We start from the raw sequence: 24,387 nt of genomic DNA, 5'->3' as shown, positions 1-24,387 counted from the left end.
AGCGATTCTGGCTAATTCGGCTGCTCGTTCGGCGAGAGCGTAAAAGAAAGGCTATAGTCTCCATCGAAACTTTTCTGCAAAGTAAGCAATGATCATCGATCGTTTCGATAGTTAATAGATCTTGCGTTACGAGCGATAATACGACTTTCCGACAAGGCGACTTTAAGATCAATGAAATTATACTCCGGCAAAGTGACGATTAACTTCGATGAACTTTCACGTTTGTTGTTATAGAGGATGTCGATCTAAAATCAATCTAAACGCGTACAATATAAAAATTCAGGCAAAATTTTGATTCGGTAAATCAGAAAATTTTTCACCGAAATGTAAGATATAAAATTTTTTCAAAACGTTCCTTATATATATAATGCATTATAGACTGCTATGTTTTACAGTGATTTGTGGGTCGCATTTTTGGCAATATTTGCCATAAACATCAATAGACACATCAATATATTTTGTCGCTGGAGGCAAGGTAACGCGGCAATCGAACATGACGTTGTACGAAATTATATCGTAGTCGCATTATCATAAGGAAAGACAATTATGTTTGTCCCATTATGTTTTTCGTAGACTGGTACGAGCGAGGACGGGACGAGACATCGCGCATTGCGAAGGTAAATCTAATTGTTTAGAAATTGCACGAGAATTGTGAACAATTAGCTGCATGCACGCGTGCAATGTCGGAATTACCAGCGCGACTCCAGATCGTAACGATTATTACGACGGTGTTGTGTGCGCATGAATGATTGAATAATTTAAATTAATATCATAATAGCCAAGAAACCGCTAACGATCCGAATAGCTTTCTCTCTCGGCGAGGAAACGAGAAAGTCCGCGCCTTCTTTCCGCGTACAGCTAAATATGCTCGAAATCATCGTTCGATGTAAAGCGGCGTTTATGCGTGAAAATCGCGCAATATTTACGATCCGTGCATTAATGCAACATGAGCGCTGGATTAATTTTTATACCATTTCATTGAGAAAAAATCATATAAATTAATATCTGCGCGATATATTTAATTTCGCTCGCATTAATGGATTAAATGCAAAATGCCGATAGATAAATTTGCCGTTTCAAATAAGAATGCGCTTTCGATATTGTCATGTTAGCATGCAAACTCCTCTTGTAGAAAACTTATAGAATTTTTCAAATAAATTTTTTATATATGTGTATTCTTATAAAAAATATAATATAGTATATAAATAGAGAGTAACATCGATGTATAAAATAAAGATTGCAGAACTAATCGGCTGACGAGCGCGACAAACGCCTAATATGGCGGTGACACGTCTTGAGAAATTATCCGGAAGACTTTTAAAGTTCTGACGAGGTAAAGCAAAACGTTCGCGAACTTCGAGAAACTTTAATAAGGGCGATATTCGGCCGCGAGGCAAAGGGAAAACAAGCGAAATAGATAGATGGTGGCTCGGCCTTTTTCTAATTTCCAAAATTCACACGACAGTCAAAAATCTGACGAGAGCTATCGCTGTATATTCAGATGTATAACGAGACAGAAGTCGCTAAGACGGTTGACGTTAACGATCGGCTGTCACGAGACGCGGCGCAACGACAAAACGAGATTTTTGCGAAGCTGCGATAAATCTTAGAGGCAGACATAATCGTGGCGCGGAAAGCGCTGCACGAGCACGAATTGGTGGAAAATTAATGAATATCGTATGATGAATCGCGCGAGAGCAGGCCACCAATCGATCCACCAATTCGCACGCACTTGGAACTTTTATATTTATAATTTGACGCGCGAATAAGTTGCGAAAAAATTCGCGGATTATCCTGTCGTTAAATTATGAAACATAATAATCTCGTTAATGGACAGAACAAATTACATAAAAATTTCGACGACAAGTTATAATTCAGAAATTTTGATGTTCTTGCTTTAAACTCTTGTTATATATCTAATATGTGATAATACATTGGTCATAAACTTACCCCTATATTGCTCTTGCCATGCTAAAGCTCCGCAGAGAAGAGCCAGAGTCTTACCGCTACCAGTAGGGCTTTCCAAGAGACAGTGCTGCTCCTTGGTACATCCTTTGATAAGCTGCGCATATAATTTTCAATATAATTAATAAAATTATAATAACAACATTATAATAATAATCACAGAATTATAATACTCACGCTATTCATCACTGCTTTCTGGCATGGGTATGGCTCGACAGGCAATGTGACTTTAGTTCCTGCAATCATTATACTATGTTGTATCGTAACATTAGATGGCGAAGATTCTTCCTTGTTCAAGCTCGCTAGGTCATCATCGCTTAAATTTGTCAAATCAGACCTCAGCTTTTGTCTTTTGCTTGATACTTCTCCAGGCATTTCCTTTTCAAGTCTTGAATGCAATATATTAACAGAAGAGTTGCCGTTTTGACAGTTTGGCGCACGATCAAAGCTCGTTTTTTTCCAATTAAACATTGATTGGGTATTCTTACAAGTATTAGGTATGTCAATTACAACAACATCTTCATCGCTACTTAAATCGTCTGATATATCACGTATATGTTTCAAACTGCATGCAGGATTTAAATTATCTGTCGCATCATTTGAAATATCAGCCATTCGATGACTCGTGCTTGAAAAGTTTACTTGTTCTATATTTGACTGTGGATTCGATGATGAGTCAGAGCTTTCATCATCCGATATCTCCACTGGAACATCATTTGTGACACGAGTCTGACTAGCCTGATAGCGGTTTCTTTTCAAAGACAACTTTGATTGCCTCTCCATACTGAAAAATAATTAAATAAACGAATAAGAGTCAGAAATCTTATTAAACATGACGTTTAGCAATGTAAAAAGTCTTTAAAATAAACGTTCACATGAGTGAAAAGAGAGATGCCGACATACAGTCTTTTAGATTGAAAAGTTAACCTATAAAATGCTCGCGACGCCCGTCACGAAACTTACCTTAAAATCTCAAGCTTCTTGTCGATAGCGTTTATAATTTTAATCAATATGTATACAAACGATCCGATTACAGCAAAAATGACGCTATATATCACGATCATTAGACACCTGTGGAACACAACGCATGCGACCTCACTATACACATACGATATATGTATATACTTTCCCGTCGTTCGTCCTCTCGCGATAACACACTTTAATTTAATAATATCTTTTCTATTATTCGCTATGTAGAGAGAATACCATATGCGATCTTACCGTGTAAATATTAGTTTTCCGTGGAAGCTACGCTACGCACTACAAACTATCAAAATAGTCCGGCGCGAACGATATGTGACGTCATTCGTACGACCGTTTAGTAAAAAATATAACGCGGGCATCTAATCTCGTTTGTTTTTTTTTTGTTTTTTTTTTTAATACCTCTATATATAAATATTCATTTATATAAGAGAATGTTTGGATAATTTAATATCTTAGAGAGTAATTTAACCATATGTATAACATATTACGTACGTACATTATATCTTAATTATTTTGAAAATTTCTTGTTATCGTTGATACTCGGACTCTCTTGAAATCAGCGGACGATGCTGGGGAATCTAAAGGTGGGTATACACTTAGCGAAAGAACACCGAACGAACAAGCGAATGCAAACGTTCGTTATTATCATTCAGCAGATATATACGTCAAAGCGAATGCGAACAGAACGTGCGAGAAAAACGTTCAAAACGTTTTGCATTCGCTGTTCGTTCGGTGTTCGTTCGCTAAGTATGTACCCGCCTTTAGAAATACGGACGTAAGTGACCAATCATAATATACGATAATCGATAAAGACTCGCAGTCAAGTGAGACAACGTCACGGATCGAAATGTTTATTTACCTTCGCGCTCTCCGAACCTTAATCCTTTGTTTATGTATTCCTCCGGCTTTTGAAAGCGATGGACGTGTAGTCGCACGAGAGCTGTAAAGAAGCTAAGATGCAGATTTTACTAATTCTCGTTTAAAAGCGGTGAGCGATACGAAAAAGTTTCTCGTATTACAGAAATACATACGCGAATCATGTAATCACGTGACGTCCGTCTACGATGAAAACGAGACGCGCTAAAAATGAGACGGATCGCGGATCGAAATACTAGTCTTTGCGTATTTTAAGGTTTATCTCGTTTTTTTTTTTTTCAAGTGTCGCGTGTCTCTCGAGTGTTGTGTTCCTTCGGCCATTGGGAGCAGTGGTTGCGTGCAGTCGTGTAGAAGCTGCGAGAAAGATGCAAGTAGCTTGGAGTTGCGGAGCAGCAGCAAGCGCAATAAGGTGAGTGCTCTCGCTGATAATTGTAAAAAAGTAGCGATACACAAGTATGCGAGAATTAATACCACTTTGCTATACGCATCGCGATAACATACGTTTATATTATACACTCGCGAAAAAAAAAAAAAAAAAAAATAATCTCACTTCACGCGATCCATTTTTTTAATCGACACGAGAAATTATTCTCTAACCGTTCATTTTTAATATAAATTACGATATAAAAAATTAAATTTTATTATTACTCTCTATTATTATATATTTTATAATTTTACAATCCTGTTACATGCTAGGTACAATATATATGAAAATGTAAAGAAAAAAAACATTCTTTTTATAATACAAGAAGAACAGAAAATAACTTTCTTCAAACATAAGAAAAATAGTAATTGTTTCCTGGTTCTCCTTCTTTTTAACGCTGAATACGATTCCAGCTTTCAATATTTTTTTTATTAAAATTTTGAGAAATTAGCGAGTAAAGTTGCACACAGATCTATTTTTTCATGTCATAGCTATGGTATGTGACGTGTTAAAATATTTAGCATCAAAAAATACAAAAAGACGTTATTCTCTTTCTTGTGTGTATTTTTTTAGTTGAATACACACACACATATATAAAGGAATTGAAAGATTTATATCTAAGCATGTAAAGAGAATTTATTACCAAGCGCTCGAAAGAATTCTCTCTCTCTCTCTCTCATGTCAGCGAGAACCATTTCAGAAGTATCAAACTTCTGATTTACATGTCTCTCGAGTTTCAAGAGCGGTGCGTATCAAAAGCGACGCCGGAATCAAAACTCACGGCAAGCGTGCGTGCGCGCGGAATAAAGAAGACGGCTGGCTCTGCCCTTGCAGGGCGGCGGCAGCAGCAGCAGCAGCAGCATCCCCGGTCCCCACCTTGTGCGAGAGACGTGAATTCTTATCAAATTATAATCCGAAATTCCCACGCACGCGCGCTCACGCGTATGCAGTTTGTGCGCGGAACGCGTGCGTATCAGGAGCGTAAACGGGATATCAAGGGCCCCGTCACGTACGCCGGCTGAACATGAAATTGCTCATTCGTGGCTCACTTTCAACTCACGTGCACGTACCAAACAATTCCACCGACTTCTTGCACTTTCACACGGTTACGATGGATATCTTAACGATCGCGTAGCGCCGTACGATAAGGGATATTCTCCGAGAATAGAGAGACGCAGCATTCGCGCGACGAGTTTCTTCTATACCGTTAAATGACTATGCGAAATACTTGGAGATACTTTTCTCACGATTATGCTGATTTGTGAATGAAAAAATTAAAAAACTCGATACATCGTTATATAATGGAAGTTATTAATCTGATATATGTATAACGCGTTTCGCGCTGTTTTGTTACATTTCATGAATCTTTAATGGAGAAAGATACGCGCTGTTTGAAAGTTTATGCGCTGGACCGTGAATTATGCATACTCAGTATGATACTCGTAAAACACGCCGAAGGGTACGACGAGTTATTATGGCGAAACGCGGCAAATTGCGTGTAACACCCTTCGTCTCAATCAGACGACGCTGAATTAAATTCGGAGATTGCTAAAAGCAAGATCAATTGATCCTCTTTTGAATCCGGCTCTCTTTCTCGCATCTGTACCACTGCTTTTTTGCAAAGGTGATGGTTTTAAAAATAATAGTGTAAATTACCAATATTATATTTTTTATTTATTGCACACTTTCTTTAATTTTCCTATGATTTATTTATGCTCGCAAAATTTCTGAAGCGTAAGATATAGAAGATCCAAAAAAACAAGCACATTTACACAATGCACGCAATTCCATTAATGCAACATTCGAATAAAGCCACCCGAAGAAATAGATTCACCGTCGTTGTCGCGGACAAACATAAATACTTTCCGCAGAAACGTTGCCAAAATATTTTCACCCGGCCGAAGGCGACCCCATTCCCTTCGAGAATAGGGGCGTTAGGAGAAACTATGGCGAGCGGAGTATATAGCCCGAGTTTCTTCCGCGTAGATATACGCGGGGGATTCCGTATCTCCAGCTTCATATTTCGTGGTCACCCCGTGCGAATTCATGACAGCGGTGTGCCGTGTCCGTTTCTGACCACGAAACGCGACACGGAGAGAAAAAGAGAGGGATAGAGAAAGAGAAAGAAAGAAAGAAAGGGAAAAATATGAAATATAAATAAAACATATTCTTACCGGCGGCAAGTACAATAAAAATGCGGGGAGATCAGGAGGGATGCCCGAGGAATACGAAATGGGGTCTCTTCCTACTCGGAGTCTCCCGTGCTCGTCCACCCGCTCTCTCCTTTTCACTCGAAATCGTCCTTCTCGTCGTCCCTTCTTTCCGCCGTCCCCTCCGTCTCCTCTACCGTCATCCTCGCTACCGCGCCTATATTCGTAACAGCACGACCGTGAATCCGCGGAGCAGCAGTGATTGCCGGACAGAAGCTGAAATATGCCCTTATTTCGGGATGGGCCGCTTCTCTGTATTTACGATGGCACAATAGGCCCATCTCTCATCCGCGACGCGTCTCCCGTGCCGACGTTTCATCCCCCCGTGGCCATCGCCCTGGCTCCCTTTGGTGCTGTTCTTTCGGGGACACTTTTCGTAATGCGCATAATTTGTCCACGCTATAGCGCCGGCTCAAATTCGTGGAAGGAATCCGTCACGGTTGGCACGAGCGCAATATCGCCGTGATACCGTGCATCAATCTAACAATAAGAGATTTTGTCATGCAAACTTTAATTTTTACGTTTTAAACTGTCAGTGTTTATCTCTATAATATCTGTTTATAAATATAAAAATTTATTTTTTTTATATTTTTATAGGTATTAATCATAATTATTGAAAATATTCTAGTACTAATATATATATTTAAAATTAATTATAATAATTGTGATTAATTAAAAATTATTTAAAATAGAATTTATAAATCTCTCTCTCTCTCTCTCTCTCTCTCTCTGTTATTTTTTTTCTGTAATTTTGTCAAAGAAATTATTATTTATTAATTAACGAATCAGATCTAAAAATTCTGCGTATTTTACTGCAAATTAACTTTCTTCATCTAAAAATTATCAGTTAAATTCAAAATCTGTTTTTCTCTCTAAAATTAGCTTTCTCCAATTTCTCGAATCTCGATGAGAACGGCGAAAATAATTTCGATTCGAGAAGCATGTTTTTCAAGTTCACAAGCGTTGATGATCCGTTTTTCGTCGCGATGACGTTGCACCTACTGACACGGATGCGCGTAATCGTGCGGGAGTATCTCGTGGGGTACGGCAAACAAGACAATAAACCGAATAAACGGCTGTTGGAACTTAATTAAGGAGTGGCGGGTGCATCCACGCGAAACGCGCCGTCATTTCTCCGCCGAGCTTTATCGGCGAAAGCTTCCATCCATCGGCGGTACGATAAGATAAGAAGAGCTGCCCGGTGGGAGTTAAGATAGTCATCTCTTGGACGTACACCAAACTTCTGCAATCCCACACGTTTTTCGCGGGGTTGAGCGAGTCGTACATAGCGATGGGGCGAAACCGATATCCCTCACCCGATTCCATAGAACTCATATACTTTGCGTTATTATTATACGAGGGATGATTCATCGCATTCCTATAATTCTGGCATATATAGTCTCAGCTTTATAAAAATAACATCTCGACCTTATACATAACTTGTCACAATTTTTTTTTAATAATGCAGATTGACAAAAATTTATTATTACACGATGATTGGCAGAAATTTATTTGACTACATTATGATCTTTTTATAGTTTATTACAATATAATACGAGTATATAGAGTACAGGTGTTTTTATCTTGCGTGAGAGTATCGAGGCCATCGCTAGCCATATGCGACTCTGCCTCGTCCACTTCGAGAGTAGTAACTCTTCCACTTTCCCTGCTCCGCTCGTGCTCTATCCGTTTCTCTGTCCACCCTCTGTCTGGTCTCCCGTCGACCCTCGACCGAGAGAGCCCTCGTGCCGTCTCTCTTTTTGATTCTCTTGCCTCGTCCACCTCGTGTGCGTTCGAAACGGGTGAAAATAGACGCTAGAAGAGCGGCGGAGATGGAGGGTCAAATTGAGCGCGCCCGTGTCCAGGAACAAGAACGAAAGTAAAATAAAAGAATCATGCTGGCTAAGTCACGGCAACGACGAAACTGTCCGCTCGTGCGAGAGCGGCGAGAATATTTTGTCCCAACTGCCGCGGACGCTGATTCCGCAGAATCGAATCATTCAAAGATGACTACAAGTTCTGATGATATTTTTTTTCCGGGATTTTATTACCCACACAATTTATATTTGTTTGGAATTTTCAAACAAATAAGAATCATATCTTTTGCATAATTCTGGTCCACAATTATAAATATTTCATTTCAAGACATCATCATGCATCTTCAACATATAATTTAGAAATGTAACACGCGCTCTTTAATTAATACGATACGTCTTCTTTCTAAAATACATAAAGTAATATTTTCTTAATTCGAATTAATAGAATTGACATATTTACAAAATTATTTACGAATAGAAATTTATTTTGGAAATAATACTGTGTGATTGTGTAAAATTACTCTGAAGGCATCGCCGTAAAAATTACATTTGATGAACCGCGAAGGGACAATAACTTTTCGACGGGGGCAAGCAAGGGACATCGATCAGATGTGATCACGGTGGAATTAGCCGTCCCTTGCAGGATTCTAGAATTCCTTCGCCCTCTTCCGCTTCTGTGCTATCGTCGCCGAGCCAATCCCGCTGCTATTCCTTTGCCGAGACGTTCGAGACGATCAACAATCACCCTGTTACTGTCGGATATACAATAAACGATAGAGGGAGCAAAGAGAAATAATTACTTAACAGAATCAACAAATAGCATTACTTCTGAGGGTGCGGATTTATATGCCACACAAAAAACATTCCACAACTTACTTAATAAATTGAAATAATCATTTTATCCGTTTTTTTTTTTTTTTTGTTATGCGAAATCACTCTCTCAATATCTCATCGACGTTCTTATCTACTGTTCTATATATTATCTTTACAAACTATCTCCTATTGTTTTTGTACAAATCAGCTTCTTTCCTATCGTTTATTTATTTATTTTTTTTTCGAAAGAAACAACTCAGTTAAATTTAATGTATCATATTAAAATTTAATTTTCAATGTTTCTCAAAGTTTATCCAACATTGTATTCAAAAATCGGCAACGAATTGCAAATTGAAATATTTTACAGACAAAAATAAAATACTCGTTCTATTTTGGTATTCGCGCTTTTAACATGAATATTTTTCGACCGTTACTTTGAAAGGTAACAGATTATTAGACATTCAAACACATATACATACACGTCTCCGGCCTCAGATGCTTCCGTCTACGTCGAACGCCTGTAACATTCGTCATTCGCGGGGCGAACGTGAAAATAGAATGGGTCCCGTCGCGGGGATGAGTCTTCGTTGGCATAAAATATGGATGGCTCGCGCGGGTCTCTCTCTCTCTCTCTCTCTCTCTCTCTCTCTCTCTCTCTCTCTCTATCTATTTTGGCTTGGCCCGGCGCCACAAAAGAAAGCGTCACGGCAAATTAATCGGGCGACGACGAGCACGCGAAATGTGTGATTTAATAAAAAGGCCACCCCTTCGTACGCGCGCGCGCGCGCGCGCGGAGGGTGGATAATGCTGCGAACGCTGCGATATACGGAGTGACCCCCCGCGGTGTAATAAGTTTAGTTGCTACGATGAAAAGGCCATAAAATGCGGCGCGCGACGCGACATGGGGTCTTGTATCGCGACACTCGAATTTCAGATATCAAGGAGAAATATGAACTCGCGTAGTATCACTGTACGTCAGCGCAAGGCGAGGATGTCAAAACACGTGTTCGTTGCAATCTAATACGATGGAATAAAGTATGGCCGGGTTTGCGGCGTTTACGATCGCCTTTTTTTGTTTCGCAGAATTATGTAACTTGATGAATATTTTTTTAATCCGCCACAGGATTAGGGGAACAGCATATCTATGAAAACGTGTGTACTAAGAAAAGCATATCTATCGCGTTAGCCTCTTGCGTAAGGTCGAGCAAATGCAGACTTTTTGTCGGATGTCACGTCGGTAGTATTTCACTCTGGTCGTTATGCTATCCGCCTCTCTGATATATGTTCGCACTGCACTGTCGCGAATGTACAGCGTGTATGCGTGCGCCAATACTAACGAGAAATAAAAGCACGACGAGAAAAGGCACACTTTCTCCCTTGCTTCGTGTCACATCAGCACGCGATCGTCGCTCGCCACATCACGTGTCGGCCGCTGTTAATTTTTTACACTTTCTCTTTTTTCTCACGCTGAAATTCGCGACGCTATCATTAGTCGCTCGTTGATATTGATGTCCAATGCGAATCAACACTTATAAAATATATCTGATATTTTTTATCTAGGCTTTTTCTTTTTTTATTATTTCATTGCTATCGTCTTTTAATAATCAACACGCATATTACGATTAATTTTCTATAAATTTATTTATAAAAGAAGTAAAAGAATTTACTTAGTAATATTCAATATAATATCAGTAATTATATAATAAATATCTATTTTTCTAACATTTTTGTAAATTTCAATTATCTTATTGTATAATATAAATTCATTTCAATTGAATAGTTTAAATAAATTGTTTAACCAAACACACGTGTACGACGTAAAGATTTTTATGACGCAAATGTTAATTGTCGCGAATTGATCCACGACCGAAAACAGGTCCGCATACAGAGAGAGAGAGAGAGAGAGAGAGAGAGAGAGAGAGAGAGAGAGAGAGAGAGAATGCCAGAAGTGGAAGTTATTAGAGAGTGATTTCATTTCCGAATTTCTCGCCGGGGGTCGCCTTTCGGTTCTCCCTTCAACCTCCCCCACGTCCTTCCTTTGCCAGCAGGTTAAATGACCGATGCAAAAAAGTCATAAAATAAGTTATAATTTGGCGTAGTCGGCGTCACGTTGCTCAATGTCCTGTGTGATCACCGTACTCTCACTCGAGTGAACTTAGGCACCCTCTGCTTCCATAAGAGAGAATTGGGACGATTTCTCCGTCCCTTCTTCTCTCTCTCTCTCTTTCTCTTCTTTCTTATCTCTCCCTTCTCTTGCGTGGCTTTGTCCCTTTGGCGTGTCTCGTTTAGAATGCCGCATGTTACCATAACTTGAATAAGTTAGGATTGCCTAAATCGTTCGGAAAGTATTCTCTTCTCGACTGCTCTCGCCTTTAAATTTAAGCGAGCACGATGAAAGACTAAAGGAATATATATTATAAACTTAAAGTTTTAAATTTGCGACTTACACATACACGCCCTAGGAACGCTAATCTAACGTATTTATAATATTAAAACCTGAAAAAGAGTGTTGTGTAAAAGCGCTCATTTTTTTCACTCTTACTCAATAATGTGAACAATGTATCGTCTTCATGCAGCGAACATAATCTCGCTCGAGAGAATCCTATGTTTCTCTCCATGTTTCTGTGAGAAGATTGGGGTGATTCCGTTCTCCTGGTCCATCTTCTACTTCCTACAGTCGCTGTCGTCCTTTGATATACCTTACTTAGGGCACCGAATGTTACATTCAAGCGGGGTGGCAAGGAGATTACGGGGTGCGCGAGCGGATGTCCTATCCAATTCCAGATTAATTGCAGGATCGAGCGGGAGGTCAAGGGTCTGTGGGGACCAACGTTCGGGCGAAGTTGGAAGGAGGAAACGACGGGCCAAAAAAAAAAAAAAAAAAAACGAACGCAAGACGATGTTGCAATGACGGGAAAAACGTTGTTACGTCATGCTGCTATAACAATTTTGAGTACTTAATGAAGCGCGCGCGGAATTCATTTTTCTTTTCTTCTTGTATACAATGATATTTATCTATTTACGCTTCTCCCTAGATTTTTTAAAAATTTCGCTCCTAGAATAATTATGATTGTTCTATTATTGTATATCTATTGAACAGGTAATTTAATCTGGGAAAAAAAAATTTCATGAATGATAAGATCTTTTTACGAAATTGTTTTAGAAAATAAAAGTCTGCCCAATTGCCTCCTGACATATGCGCTCGATATACCATATCGGAGACAATTACGATTACGATTACGTCATCCAATAAAGTAGATAAGCTTAATTACCGTAATCGATATCTCGGTCGACTTCCACGCCACGGCGAAACGAGGGAGCCAAATGACGCCACGTATGGTAGCTCGTAATGAATAGCGGGGGGTGGGGGGAGGGGGAAATGTCACAAGTCGTCTACACGCCCTTGGACGCGATACACATTTCACGGTGACACGAGAGCTTACAGATTAAAGGTCGCTGTACGATGGAGGCCGCGCGACACGCGAAACGATCGTACATAGCGCAAGATTGAAAACACACTAGCCACTACGAAAAAGCGATCTTCGATATTCGGAAGGGGAGAGGGGAGGCGTGAGGGCTGTTGAACTGAAAATTTTGAAAAAATTCGCGTATGCACTCGCGTCAACGATTCTGCGCAGATGTCCAACGGTGGAGAGCGTTATACCAACGGAAATGCTAAATTTCAGCGATTCGCCGTGTGGGAAGGTGCGGGATACGTGGACGCGACAACAAAAGAAAAGACGAACTCGTTCACCTTTGTCGTCGTAATGGACACCTATAAGCACCGGAAAGGCGTAATAACTCGCGCAATAAGCCGTCTTATTATTCACGCTACACAACGGCACATGTTGTGCGTGCGCGTTCCGCGATCGAACCGCAGCGGATCCTACGGAAGGTAGAGCCGAGCACCGCGAGACCGAGAGTGCGTAAGATACGAAACGGTAGATAGGTAGGTATGCAATTTCGGCGACACGCAGGCCTGGATAACGTTGATCGAACCGTCGCCAACTACTTTTCACTGTATGCGATGCCTGGCAGTGTCGGTGTTTTGTAATAGCGGAGACACCTTTTTATATCGGTTTCTTTTATATCGGACTCCACATTTGACATATGCGACATTTCCTTCTCCCTACCTCTTGCGGGACAACCTAGGAACTCGATTGTGCATTGTACGAGGTTTCTCGAATATTACAAAGATGATGAGATAAATTTGAAAGATAATGTATATATACAAAATTTGTGCTTAAAATTTATTTTCACAATTCATTTATAAACATTATATTAATTTACATTTCTATAATATTATTGTAAATTTTTCTGCTCATTATTTCTTTTTAAATGAATTTTTGAAAATGTACAGATAAATTTTATAAGGTGTTTTAATGGTTCAAATTTTTATTTTGTTTTAAATAATTTTTTTTCTTTACGTTTTGACAGAAAGCGTAAAAAGAAATTATCATATTTTTTAGAATTTTACTAGATGAAGAGTATATTATATTAAGTTTAATTATCATATATTAGATATTTATAAGAAGCTAAAGAAATTAATAAAAATTTTATAAATACGAATTTATAAAAAAAATCGTATAATAATCTTTTGAAATTGATAATACAGAAGTTAATCTTCAAATCTCGGATAATGTCTTGTAGCAAAACTGGAGTAAAAAATCAAATAAATATTTATACTCGTGACGAAGATATATTCTGTCGATTTGCGTTTTGCTTTTCTACGATACAAATTTATGATACGAAAATGTCAACAAACGGGAGAAGACTCATTTCTGCAGAATATAAATAATATTATTTATAGTTAATTTGTACAATTAATATATAATTTTAATATATACAATGGCATCCAGTGTACGAATATCCTATAATACATGTCACATTGGTTAATACTCTTCGACTCGAGTGTTTGTCATAAATTGCACGCGCGCGCTGTTCGTGCCTAAGTCGCTAATCCTGTCGGTCAACCGGAAACCGTGCGTTGCACCGACATTGCAGCAACGACTGATCCGGTAGTTACAAGCCAAACTGCCGATCGGAATTGGTAACAAGGCGACTGATAGGCGAGGGGGGAGGCGAAGGAGAGTTCGCGCAAGCGGGGGCGGGAGGAGCGGAGTGCCCATAAATCTTGGCACAATCGAGGGTGTGGTCAAACGCAGTGTCGGATGACCGTGGTCTCGTCTACAAATCTATAAAGGCCCTCCAACCACCCCGACCCCTTCTATCGCCCACGAGACGCACGGACACGCGGGCGCGTGTGTCTGTCACAATCTGGATACGTGCGCGCGCGCTTTTCCACACCGTACGCGGACAAACGATCCTGCGGGACCACTGGTCGAACACACAGCATACCTCTCGTCTGCCTATAATATGTTCTCGTCACCAGCAACGCTGTTGCTGTTGCCAATGGCACCGTTGGCGACGTATTTTCCCCTTTCGCGGAAATCGCCGTTTTTCGGTGATTTATCAGGGCTAGGGCACGGCCAGCGCGTACACTCGCTCGACCGGAAAGGAGCAAGAAATTTCCTGCTTTTATGCATTAAATAAAAAACAGGGAGAGGGGTGGAGTGGCCGTGCGAATCGCGGGCACCAGCCGCGCGATGGCTTTTCGGCGGGGCGCGGTCGAATGTGGATAGTATTAGAATGGAAAGGGTTGCTGCCAGATAAATTTTATCAAGAGCATTAATATCGTGGACCCCCACGTGGCAAAGAAATAGTCGTACTTTCGTATTTTTATGCAGTCGCATAGATAATCTACAGGTATACTGAGTTGGAACTTGTCTATGGTATGTGTGTTTTAGATTATTAAAAGATATAAATTGCGATATTATAAAAAACTTTTTGCCACAGATGCCGTTCGTATTATGTAATTTTATCGCAATGATTAAATCTCTCTGGTCTTTCTTGTTCATCGCCGCGTGCAAAAATCTTGCTTCTTTCGTGGGAATAGATTGATACCCCGAGACTCGCTGGCTATTTTAATGGTTATTGGCATCATTTAATTTTCTGTCGACGTTCACTAATCGCGAGTCTCTCCCTTCGAGGAAATAGCCGATCCATTTGTCAGCGACTCGCCGGAAGTAGGGAGGGATCCTTCCGATGGATGAGCGCGCAAAGGATTTCCTGGATATTGCAACGAATTGTCCTGGGAGTATGACTCGGGGCCGGAATAAACATTCCGGTGTAGAACATTTGTTTAGAAACTGGTTTCGAAGCGGAAGTGATAGAGGCTAAAAGTATATATACCGTATACACCGTAGAAATGCGTATCGATACATGTGGATGTTGCATTTTTAATAACAAAAAAACCTGTCTTTGAAACAATACTCGCGCGATTCCGAAATGTAGTAATAAAAAATATTGCTTTTTACACGAATAATAAACATTTCGTTCAAAATCTGAAAGAATTTTAAAAACGAGACATGATCGCGCGTCATACTTAGGAATATGTTGTAATGACACGTAATAATACAATTCTCGATGACGACAGCCGCCATTCGTGGAATCTTACTGAACCGCGAGAAGATGGCAGAAGGTGTAACTTGGGCTTTGTGTGAGAAATACAAGAAACGCGACAATAAAAAGGCGTGCGAGAGACGTGCGTTTCAACCTCTCTTTGCACTTTGTCCCTTTAACACAAGGCCAACCTGCGGTTCGTCTTCGAACTCTCCCATCTTTCTCGCGTATTTTCCGAAGGTCGCGTCATGCCACGATCGGGGGATAATAATAGGCGAAAATTTTACCGCCTCGCGATTTGCAGGAAGTCACTTCCTCCGCGACGGCGTTCCTCGCCGACGAAGCGGCACCCGCTATTTTCCAGGTGTCCCTTCCTGCCGCTGCTCGACACAGCCACGGTGAGAAATTTCCGCAACGGAATCGCTGGCTTCTCTTTCCGAGAACTCAGAAGACAGAAATAGAAGTCTTGTCAGTCGAATACAAAAATTCCGTATGTCTAACAGATTTTGTCGCGATACGCGTATATTTTATATTTTGATATTTTTTAATCCACTTAATATTGCCGGGATTATATCGCAATATTTTGATCAATATTAGAACTCTTAAAAAAATTCTGCTAACATATAGGAACGCTACTGTGTGATCAACGGGCAGCTTCAGTAAAATGTACGTAAAAATTTCTTAACTTAAGTACATTCTTAATGCACGCGGCCACACAATATGGCAAGACGCGCGTGCGACTCGAAACTAACAGCACCGTTAACAGCACCGCACTTTACGAACGTCGTTATCGTCCATGCTGAAATCGAGACCTCAGACAGGATGACGACGCACCTCCGGGTGCGATACGAAAGAGCTGCCTGTGTAACCGATCCGGCGCATTAAAGTGACAGAAATTGGCCGCGCCTGAGGTGTGCGCTGCCCAATGGATGGACGGTCGTGATGGGGCCCCCGTCATTTCCATATTGTAATGTCCCGTATCCTGTCGCCCGGGTACCGGCTGATATTATGCGCTAACAAACCATTTAGGCCAGGTGTTAAATTGTCTGTGACGCCCGAACGGTCGCCCACTCGTTCTCTCTGTCGACGTAGTCGGCGTCGTCGTTGCCACCGTTGTCGTGCCACGAAAGGAGAGGACATCGGGGAAACGATATGTGTGGAAAAGACCAGGTCTGGAACGAGCGTTAATGGCTGCAAATTGGCCAGAAAAACGGCCGGGACCGATTGGTACAAAGAAAAAAAAAATAATAATAATAATAATAATAAAAATAAAGAGCCCCGAGACGAATGATACAACCTTCCTGTTTACGATCGTACGGAAGAAAAAGACGATGGATATTGCGTCGCGCTCCTTCTTTATTTCGAATGGCCTCGCGCGACTGGTTATAATCAATTCGATCGACCAATTCGTCTGATCATCGGGAGAAGGCGGGTGTGAAATTTAATCTCTCGCGCTCTCGTCCGTGTATCGTGCGTGACCTGTTCCCTTCGGTCTGAGGAAGACTGGTGTTTATGCTAATGAAAAAAGATCTCTCTCGACGATAAATCCACTCGGATAATAATCGATTTTTTTTTTTTTTTTTTGTCGATACTACACGAATTACCGAATATCGTTTCTTATTCGAACGACGCTTTTCTCAAACACATTTAGAATTAATATAAATCGTTTTCTCACACTCGGCTATTGACTTCTTTTACAATACATTTTCAATATGTTGGAAAAATATTAGAAATGCCTGTACAAGATCTAAAAATGATAGCTCAATTAAATTCTAAATGGAGTTGACTTTCGAAACAATAAATAAACGAGCCGTAAGCGAAAGTTTATTCTTTAATGTACTATACTATAATCAAGCTGTAGTTTCGAAAAGAAAGATAGCACAAGCGAGTAGGCAGAATAAATTAACCGTTGACACATTACGCTACGCGTAATCATTTTAAATTGGCTGGAGAAGAGCGAACAACTCGAAATGAGAATTTTTTTGATAAGAAAATACGCCTTCAATCATTTTTTATGAAATTTTTTGATATCTTAAACAGAAGATGTGTAAAAGAGAGAGAGAGAGAGAGAGAGAGAGAGAGAGAGAGAGAGAGGGGGAATTAAGAACTTTTAAAAAATATTTGGAAATTGTGACATGTTTACTCAAATTTCTATAAATGGGCATAAAGTGTCACGAACAATCGCGTGATCGAGATCGACATGGTTCGTTTTACGAAAAAGGTGCAAGTAACAAAGGAGATCGGTATCTAAAAGACAAACAAGCACGCGAGTCGGAAAGGAAAAAAATTATTCGGAACTCACTAACATGCTCCCGGACTGCTCCCTTTGCTATCCCATCTGTTCGCGCGCGCGCGCGCGCACTCGGACTGACTCCAATTATTTAAATGCCAACTCTAGCGATAATTCGTCTCATTACGAATGCGACTAGCGATGAGCTCGAGCGATTACGCGCTTACAACAGAATTCACCGTATCGAGGCTTAATCTCGGTTGCGACAGGCTGTAACGTTTTCACATTAACACGTTCGAGCGATATATGTATATACCTTTTACTTCAAATTGAAATTTTATATGTAATCAAAATAAATATAAATTTAGATATATAATTATGGGATATTTATATATAGTATAGGAATTAACAGAGCGATTGTGTTATATCAATAATTTTCTCTCTCTCTCTCTCTTTCTCTTCCATAAAAAGATTAAATAATAGATGAAATTAAATAATAAAATAATCATGTTGTTTACAATATTATGATATTTACATATTAGTATAAGTATACGTTCTTATTTATCCCAACTGTAATTGATCTCTGGCGTTAACTAATTTTTTTTTTAAGATGAAAAATGCTGACCGAATTTATCTAATTCAAATCTTGATTATCAAGATGTTTTTTTATTATCTTTGTCTCGCATTCGAGGAGAACTCGAGGCGGTCGCTACTCATGAGGTTGGTCACAACGAGCGAACATACCGCGCAGCGATAATTTCTTCGTGGAGAACGCGAGGCATCGTCGAATAAATGCGTAGCCCCACACACACTCGGATACTCAAGACGGAAAGGGAAAGAGAGAGAATATGATAGAGCCGGAGAAAGTAAGAGAGCATTGAGGTGAGATAGTTGAAGCTCAGGTAGAAAAGTGGCAGGAAAGAGAAGGAAGCACCGCGGCAGCTTCTGTGTGGGCCTTAAGCGGGGCCTTAAGGGACTTAAGTGCGGTGAGGAGCCTTATCTCGCCTCGTTACTTCGTTTTAACGGCGGCGAATGCTTGAAATATATAGCCGGCGCGCCGGCTTCCGTAATTCCGTATAGAAACGTCGCTTAATTCGGCCATTAGTACGACGCCGGTAATTTTTGAATTCAAATGAACGAGTGATTACTCGGCCAGCGAGAAATTCTCACCGAATGTTCCATCTGCTATATTTCCTCTTTACGCGCGTCAATTCACCTAATCGCGCCTGACGCGATCTCGTCACAAGGCCCGAACGGAACGACCGCGATTAATTCACGCGATATAACATCGCGCAAGAAAGAATTCTCCTCTTAAGCGACAGCTCGATACCATCGTTGTCAAAGTACGCCTTTCCATTTTAACATTCACCTAATTACCCAATTACAGGCGCCGCGTGGCGTAAATAAGCGTAACATATTATTACTGCGTGGTCACATACGTGATGACAAACGCGACGTCCTTGAGATAAGCTTGTCGTCGGGCTACTCTTCTCTCTCCTCTCTCTCTTGTCGATGCGAATGCTACTCGTTTCCATTCAAATATGGATAAAATGAGTCTCGATCTTAATCGATGAAATACACCCCGTCGACTCAAAAGGCAAATGGAGAATGCTCGTTCTCTCCTCGTTGATCAGGGCATGTTCGATGACGGAGGAACCGATTCGAGCCACGATGCCTCCTTCTTCGGGTGTCCCCGAAGATTTGTTCAAACCGTCATCGTCGTCGTCGTCGTCGTCGTCGTCGCGCTTTCACAATATCGGGAATTGCATGAGGCACGCCAGCCACGGGGTGTACTAGGACGTTCGGAACCGACTATTACGAATCAATAAGCGAGGACGAGAACGGCGAGCCTTCCGTAGGACGTTTAATTTGCGACAAGATCGTGGGTGGGTTAACGACGGGCTGAAAACTACGAAAAGACGCCTCGAGAACGAGGGAAGTCCTGGTCCCGTGGTACCAGCTGTCACGGTAAGAGAAGACCGGCAAGCGATGAAGAGAGGGAGGGAAAGCATGGGGACAACGAGACGTCGACGGGGCAATTAGGTCCTAAATGCGACGCGGTTGCTATTGTCTGCCCGCGGGATGATACGTTTTATTTTCCGTTTTTGCAATCGAGACGCTCAAGTAAAATACTGAAAAGTATTATCACGAATTTATTTTGCAGCGTCAAATTTTTTTCACTCTTCTTTAAAAAACTCGGCTTTTAGATATTACATCGATTTATTCATCAAAGATGCAATATCTCTTCGAATGTTTTTTTATCCGCTCGTTTATCATTATTTCTATAACGAAAATTATCCTAAATTTACACGGGTTTTACTTGAAAATTCATTTTATATATCGCTATCAGACTAGATTTTTCGCGATATTTTCACAACACTTTGCGCAATGCAGTTAACAGTCTTTTTTTCCGAAGAAAGGACAATATCCGACTTTCTTAGCCATTAACAAATTTTCTCGACATGAGAGATTGTCCTTTCGTGCGGATAGCTCGCGGTACCGGCTGTCACGGTCCCCGGGATGGGACGAAATAAAAAACGAACGGGTCCGCATGTGAAAAGAGCGCGGAGGGTACGAAGACGACAGGATAACAAGACGCTGACGGCCCAATTAGATCCTAAACGCGGCAATAATTTCCTACGTTATATCCGCGCGTTAGGGGATGATGTATTTCGTCGCTGAAGGTTTCAGAGAACGGCTGCTTGTAATTGGTTGGGTGAACCTCTAATTTTCCCCATTGATCGATGGTATCCGCTATCACTATAGCGAATCGATTAAAAAGACGTATGGATCGATTACGTGTCAACCTGCGTGAGGTATCACATGTCTGGTGTCGATTAAATCGCGATCATTCATGCGAGATGCTTTTAACGATAAAAAGTCTATTAAATTGCCAACGAAATTTTTTATGTCTCCCGGCGCTTTGTTCTTTTCAATAAAACGCAGAGTATCGAACGTGTTACAATATCATATAACTAAAGAGCGATACATAGCATTAATTATTAACATAATTAACTCTCTGTGCAATTCCACAATCGGCCTTAAAATATTAACTGATGCTATTGGAATACTAAATGCAGTTTCATGCCCCATGAGTATTAGCTTTGTGCACACAATGATATATTTTACATAATAATTTTAAATAAGATTTATATCATCTACTAATTAACACACATCTCTATCGTGGTTATTATATTTTATTATTGCTTACGTATTGACGATTTTCTATGCTACGATTCTAAAAGTGAACATCTCGTTAAAGATTTACTGAGAAGACAAAAATTGCATTCTTATCCTATCAGACTCGGTGCACTAGCTTTAGGAAAAAATCTCTCGTAAATCCAGCGCTTCGGAATTTGGCACTCAAATGCAGGTAGTAGTCTAGATTCCTGCAGTTGAGACTGCGTTACGTCCTGCGATGCACCTGCAGTCGGCTTTTGCGCGGCATGCATACGCGAGTCGCATACCAGGACGAAGACGACAACGACGACGAGGACAACGACTTTATGGCCCGAGTCTTAAAGTCCGGGATACGAAGTGAATGCTTCCAATCCGTGAGAAGGGCGAGCGAGTAAGGAGACGAGAGCAGGTGTACGAGGAGGTGGAGGATGAGAAGAAGGGTCCATCGGATTTTTCCATGGCATGTCGCCGGTTTCACACCCTAAGTGGCGCGGTGCCTCTGTCTGAAGACACCCGTACACATCCGGGCCCGACTCGAACGGGGGGGGGGGGAGGGAGGTGAACGCACACCACGATCGGGCGGCTGAATAAAAGATGAGATTCACACCGCGCGAATCTTGTTCGCGGTTCTCTTTCGGTTTTTCTGTCGTTCCTCTGCCGACTACCGATCGTGCGATTCTTCCACCTTCTCTCCGATCGTTGTCGCGCTTAATAAAATGACTTTGGGATCGACCCAAAAGAGCTCCCGGCGTAGTCCTCGCGCCTCGCGCCTCGGCCGATACCGCGAGACCGGTCTCCGATGCGTTGCTTCTCTTACGATCGTTCAAGATGCTCAAAGATACAATTTCACGCGAGATCAATCATTTCTTATGGAAATTCAATTCGCGCGGGAATAATAAATGAACACAGAGATATTATAAATAGAAAAAACTTGCTTTCTCCGTAGAATTTTATGTTATTGTATGCTTCACACAAGTCTCTGTCATATTCCAACTTTCTAATTAAGAATAAATGATAATTTCAACAAATAATAATAAGATTTGAATAAATTCAAACGGCAAATAAATAAAAGAAAAGGCATCAAACAAATCAATTAACAATTGTAAATCAAACACATATTTTAACTTTCTAATGTATTGATTTAAATTCGTGCAACAAGTACCGATTGCAGTAATATTCTTGCAGCAGCCACGATAACTCTATATTGCAACCGTCAACTTTTATAATATATATGTGGTTGACAAGAAACGTTTGAGGCAAGTAATATAAATTTTTTCGACATATAATACACATCTTACTTTACTTGCGTCAATTTTTCTCGCTCGCGTGCAATCTTCATTCATTTTTTTGCCTTTTATCGCTATGTTTAATTAAGTAATTTCACAATGGACGTAAATATGGTTGTCGTCCACAGGTTTTTGTACAACTTGTTGTTTGATTTTCATTTTCGACAACTTCGTCGTTCTTCTTCACGTTCTTCGTCTTTCTACTGAAGACTGAAACGATCACGCCAACTTTCGGACCACCGACCGGTTTTACCGCGAGTTAAGCTCTTAATGCATACGCGGTTGTCTTCGATCGTGATTATCGAAGATCAGTTGATACTTTCGCTTCTCTCTTCTAAGCCTTTATTTAATTTATGAATCGTGTTCGTTACCACTGATCCATATGGTGTTCATATTCATACATACCAAATTAGATAGAAAATATCTTTAATTCAATAATCGATTAAATAATTTGTGATTTCAATTCGACTTTCTATCTCAATATATCAATCGGTCTATTATAAAAATTAGAAAATTTTTAACGATACCGTTCTATCGATAATACATCATTAAAAGCAAAAATTTATTTATATATGTCCTTTTTGCTACTGAATTATCGAACGATTGCGAAAGCTTTAAATTCCGAAATTAAATTCGAGAATTCTGCTTTTAAATAACACGAAGGGCTGTTTGTGGCGTTCTCTGAAATTGTTCGTATCCTAGTTCTGTATCGAAGACATTGACGGATTTGTACGTTCTCTTTAACATCAGACTTCAATTCTAATTGAAGTGAACGAGCGCGCCTGGTTTTTCTATACCGCATTTTTCTTCAACGAGCTATCTATATGTGAGAATTTGCGCCATTAAAATTGCTCGGGCTATTTTCGCTCAACTGTCTTTCCGTGAGGAAATATACGAAGTGCAAAAAGAAACACACGATTCGTAAAGCCGCGATTTACGATCGTACGCGTATAAGGAGCGTTTTTCTCACCGATTTCTTGCAACTGGTATATACTTCACAAAGAAGTAAACGCGCGAGTTCTTCCACTCGTGTTCAGCCACCCGATATCGATCTCGCTCTGTTTTCAATGTCTTTGTTTTTCTGCCACACGCGGGACATTGAAAGGCTTCTCCAAACTCGTTGAGGATCTACGAGTTCTGACAGGTTACTTCAGACCGGTTCTACTTCAACTTAAAGTGTAGATGGATCTCTCCTCTCCCCCCGCCCCCTCCCCCCCCCCCCGCTCTCCGTATACACGAAGTCAAATATTTTGGCCACGTTTCGAAAGGTGGACCGAGATATCGCGAAGATTCGTCGTTCTCTCTTCCCGGATAATTAGGATAAACATTAATACTTTATGAAAATATGAAATTTTTACAATATTTAATACAAACATCTTAATACGATATAAATTGTCGTCAATTGCTGTAATTTGCGAGTGATGAAGAAAAACACATTTCCCGTCTTCTCTCTTTCACGATGTACGTTCATATCAACGTGTAATTATCATCGACTCGCTGTCAATAGCGAGAATGTAAAGGGTAAGTTATCCGGTATTAACGCCAGAAATGAGCGATGCGATAGTTTTATCTCCTAACGAGTGTTCAAGGTAACATAGATATAATAATATATACGGGATGTTAAATTACTTTTTGAATTTTCTTGCGTTATATATTCACTGTCCGAAACTTCAAAATAAAGAAGATTGTAAGTAAGCTGCAGCATTACATGTCATGATATATTATACATATTACACAATCTGTCAATATATAAAACTGATTAATAAATTAGCGTTTGTGTTATTCTGAATCACAAAGAGAGAAGCTTTGAAAGATTTCCATAATTCATATTAAATAGGCATATTCGATGAAAATTTGTCTTAAAAAAAAAACAAAAACTTAAAATATTGTATTAATTCGTCTTTAAAGAGCGAACAATAGGATCGCGTATCATTGACCTAGAGATCTTATGTTAGGACGCGCGAGCCTTATCGTCTAGTGAGAATCGACAAGACGCTCTCTCCATACGCATATAATACGCGTTGCGTGCGTCTCGCGTCCAAGTATACGCGCGGTGAAATATACAGCTGTTAACCCGCAGCTAAAAAGCATACTAAATAACCGCCGTTAAAGACCATGCATAATGACTGCCACGGGATGT

General features: G+C 40.3%; 2 protein-coding genes across 4 annotated transcripts in view; one reads left to right on the top strand and one right to left on the bottom strand.

Moving 5' to 3' along the window:
* LOC138938471 (Fanconi anemia group J protein homolog) overlaps positions 1-3,242 on the bottom strand; it is a 44,088-nt gene extending 40,846 nt beyond the window's left edge. The window contains exons 1-4 of one of the 2 annotated variants that reach the window (XM_070305465.1): positions 3,187-3,204; positions 2,929-3,036; positions 2,143-2,749; positions 1,951-2,062 (exon numbers count right to left, since the gene is read on the bottom strand). In XM_070305465.1, the coding sequence (XP_070161566.1) occupies positions 1,951-2,062; positions 2,143-2,749; positions 2,929-3,029 (820 nt within the window). In that variant the 5' untranslated portion in view covers positions 3,030-3,036; positions 3,187-3,204. Of the gene's footprint in view, positions 1-1,950; positions 2,063-2,142; positions 2,750-2,928; positions 3,037-3,186 lie in introns of both variants that reach the window. The other variant, XM_070305466.1, reaches the window with a different exon arrangement.
* The window catches only part of LOC138938443 (uncharacterized), a 355,984-nt gene that overhangs the window by 92,003 nt on the left and 239,594 nt on the right, over positions 1-24,387 (top strand). The window lies entirely within an intron of this gene.

Source organism: Polyergus mexicanus, unplaced genomic scaffold (genome assembly GCF_030449975.1).
Source record: "Polyergus mexicanus isolate NDT 795.1 unplaced genomic scaffold, iyPolMexi1.0 SCAF_12, whole genome shotgun sequence".
NCBI classification, from domain to species: Eukaryota; Metazoa; Arthropoda; class Insecta; order Hymenoptera; family Formicidae; genus Polyergus; species Polyergus mexicanus.
This window is presented reverse-complemented; position numbering and strand designations above follow the sequence as displayed.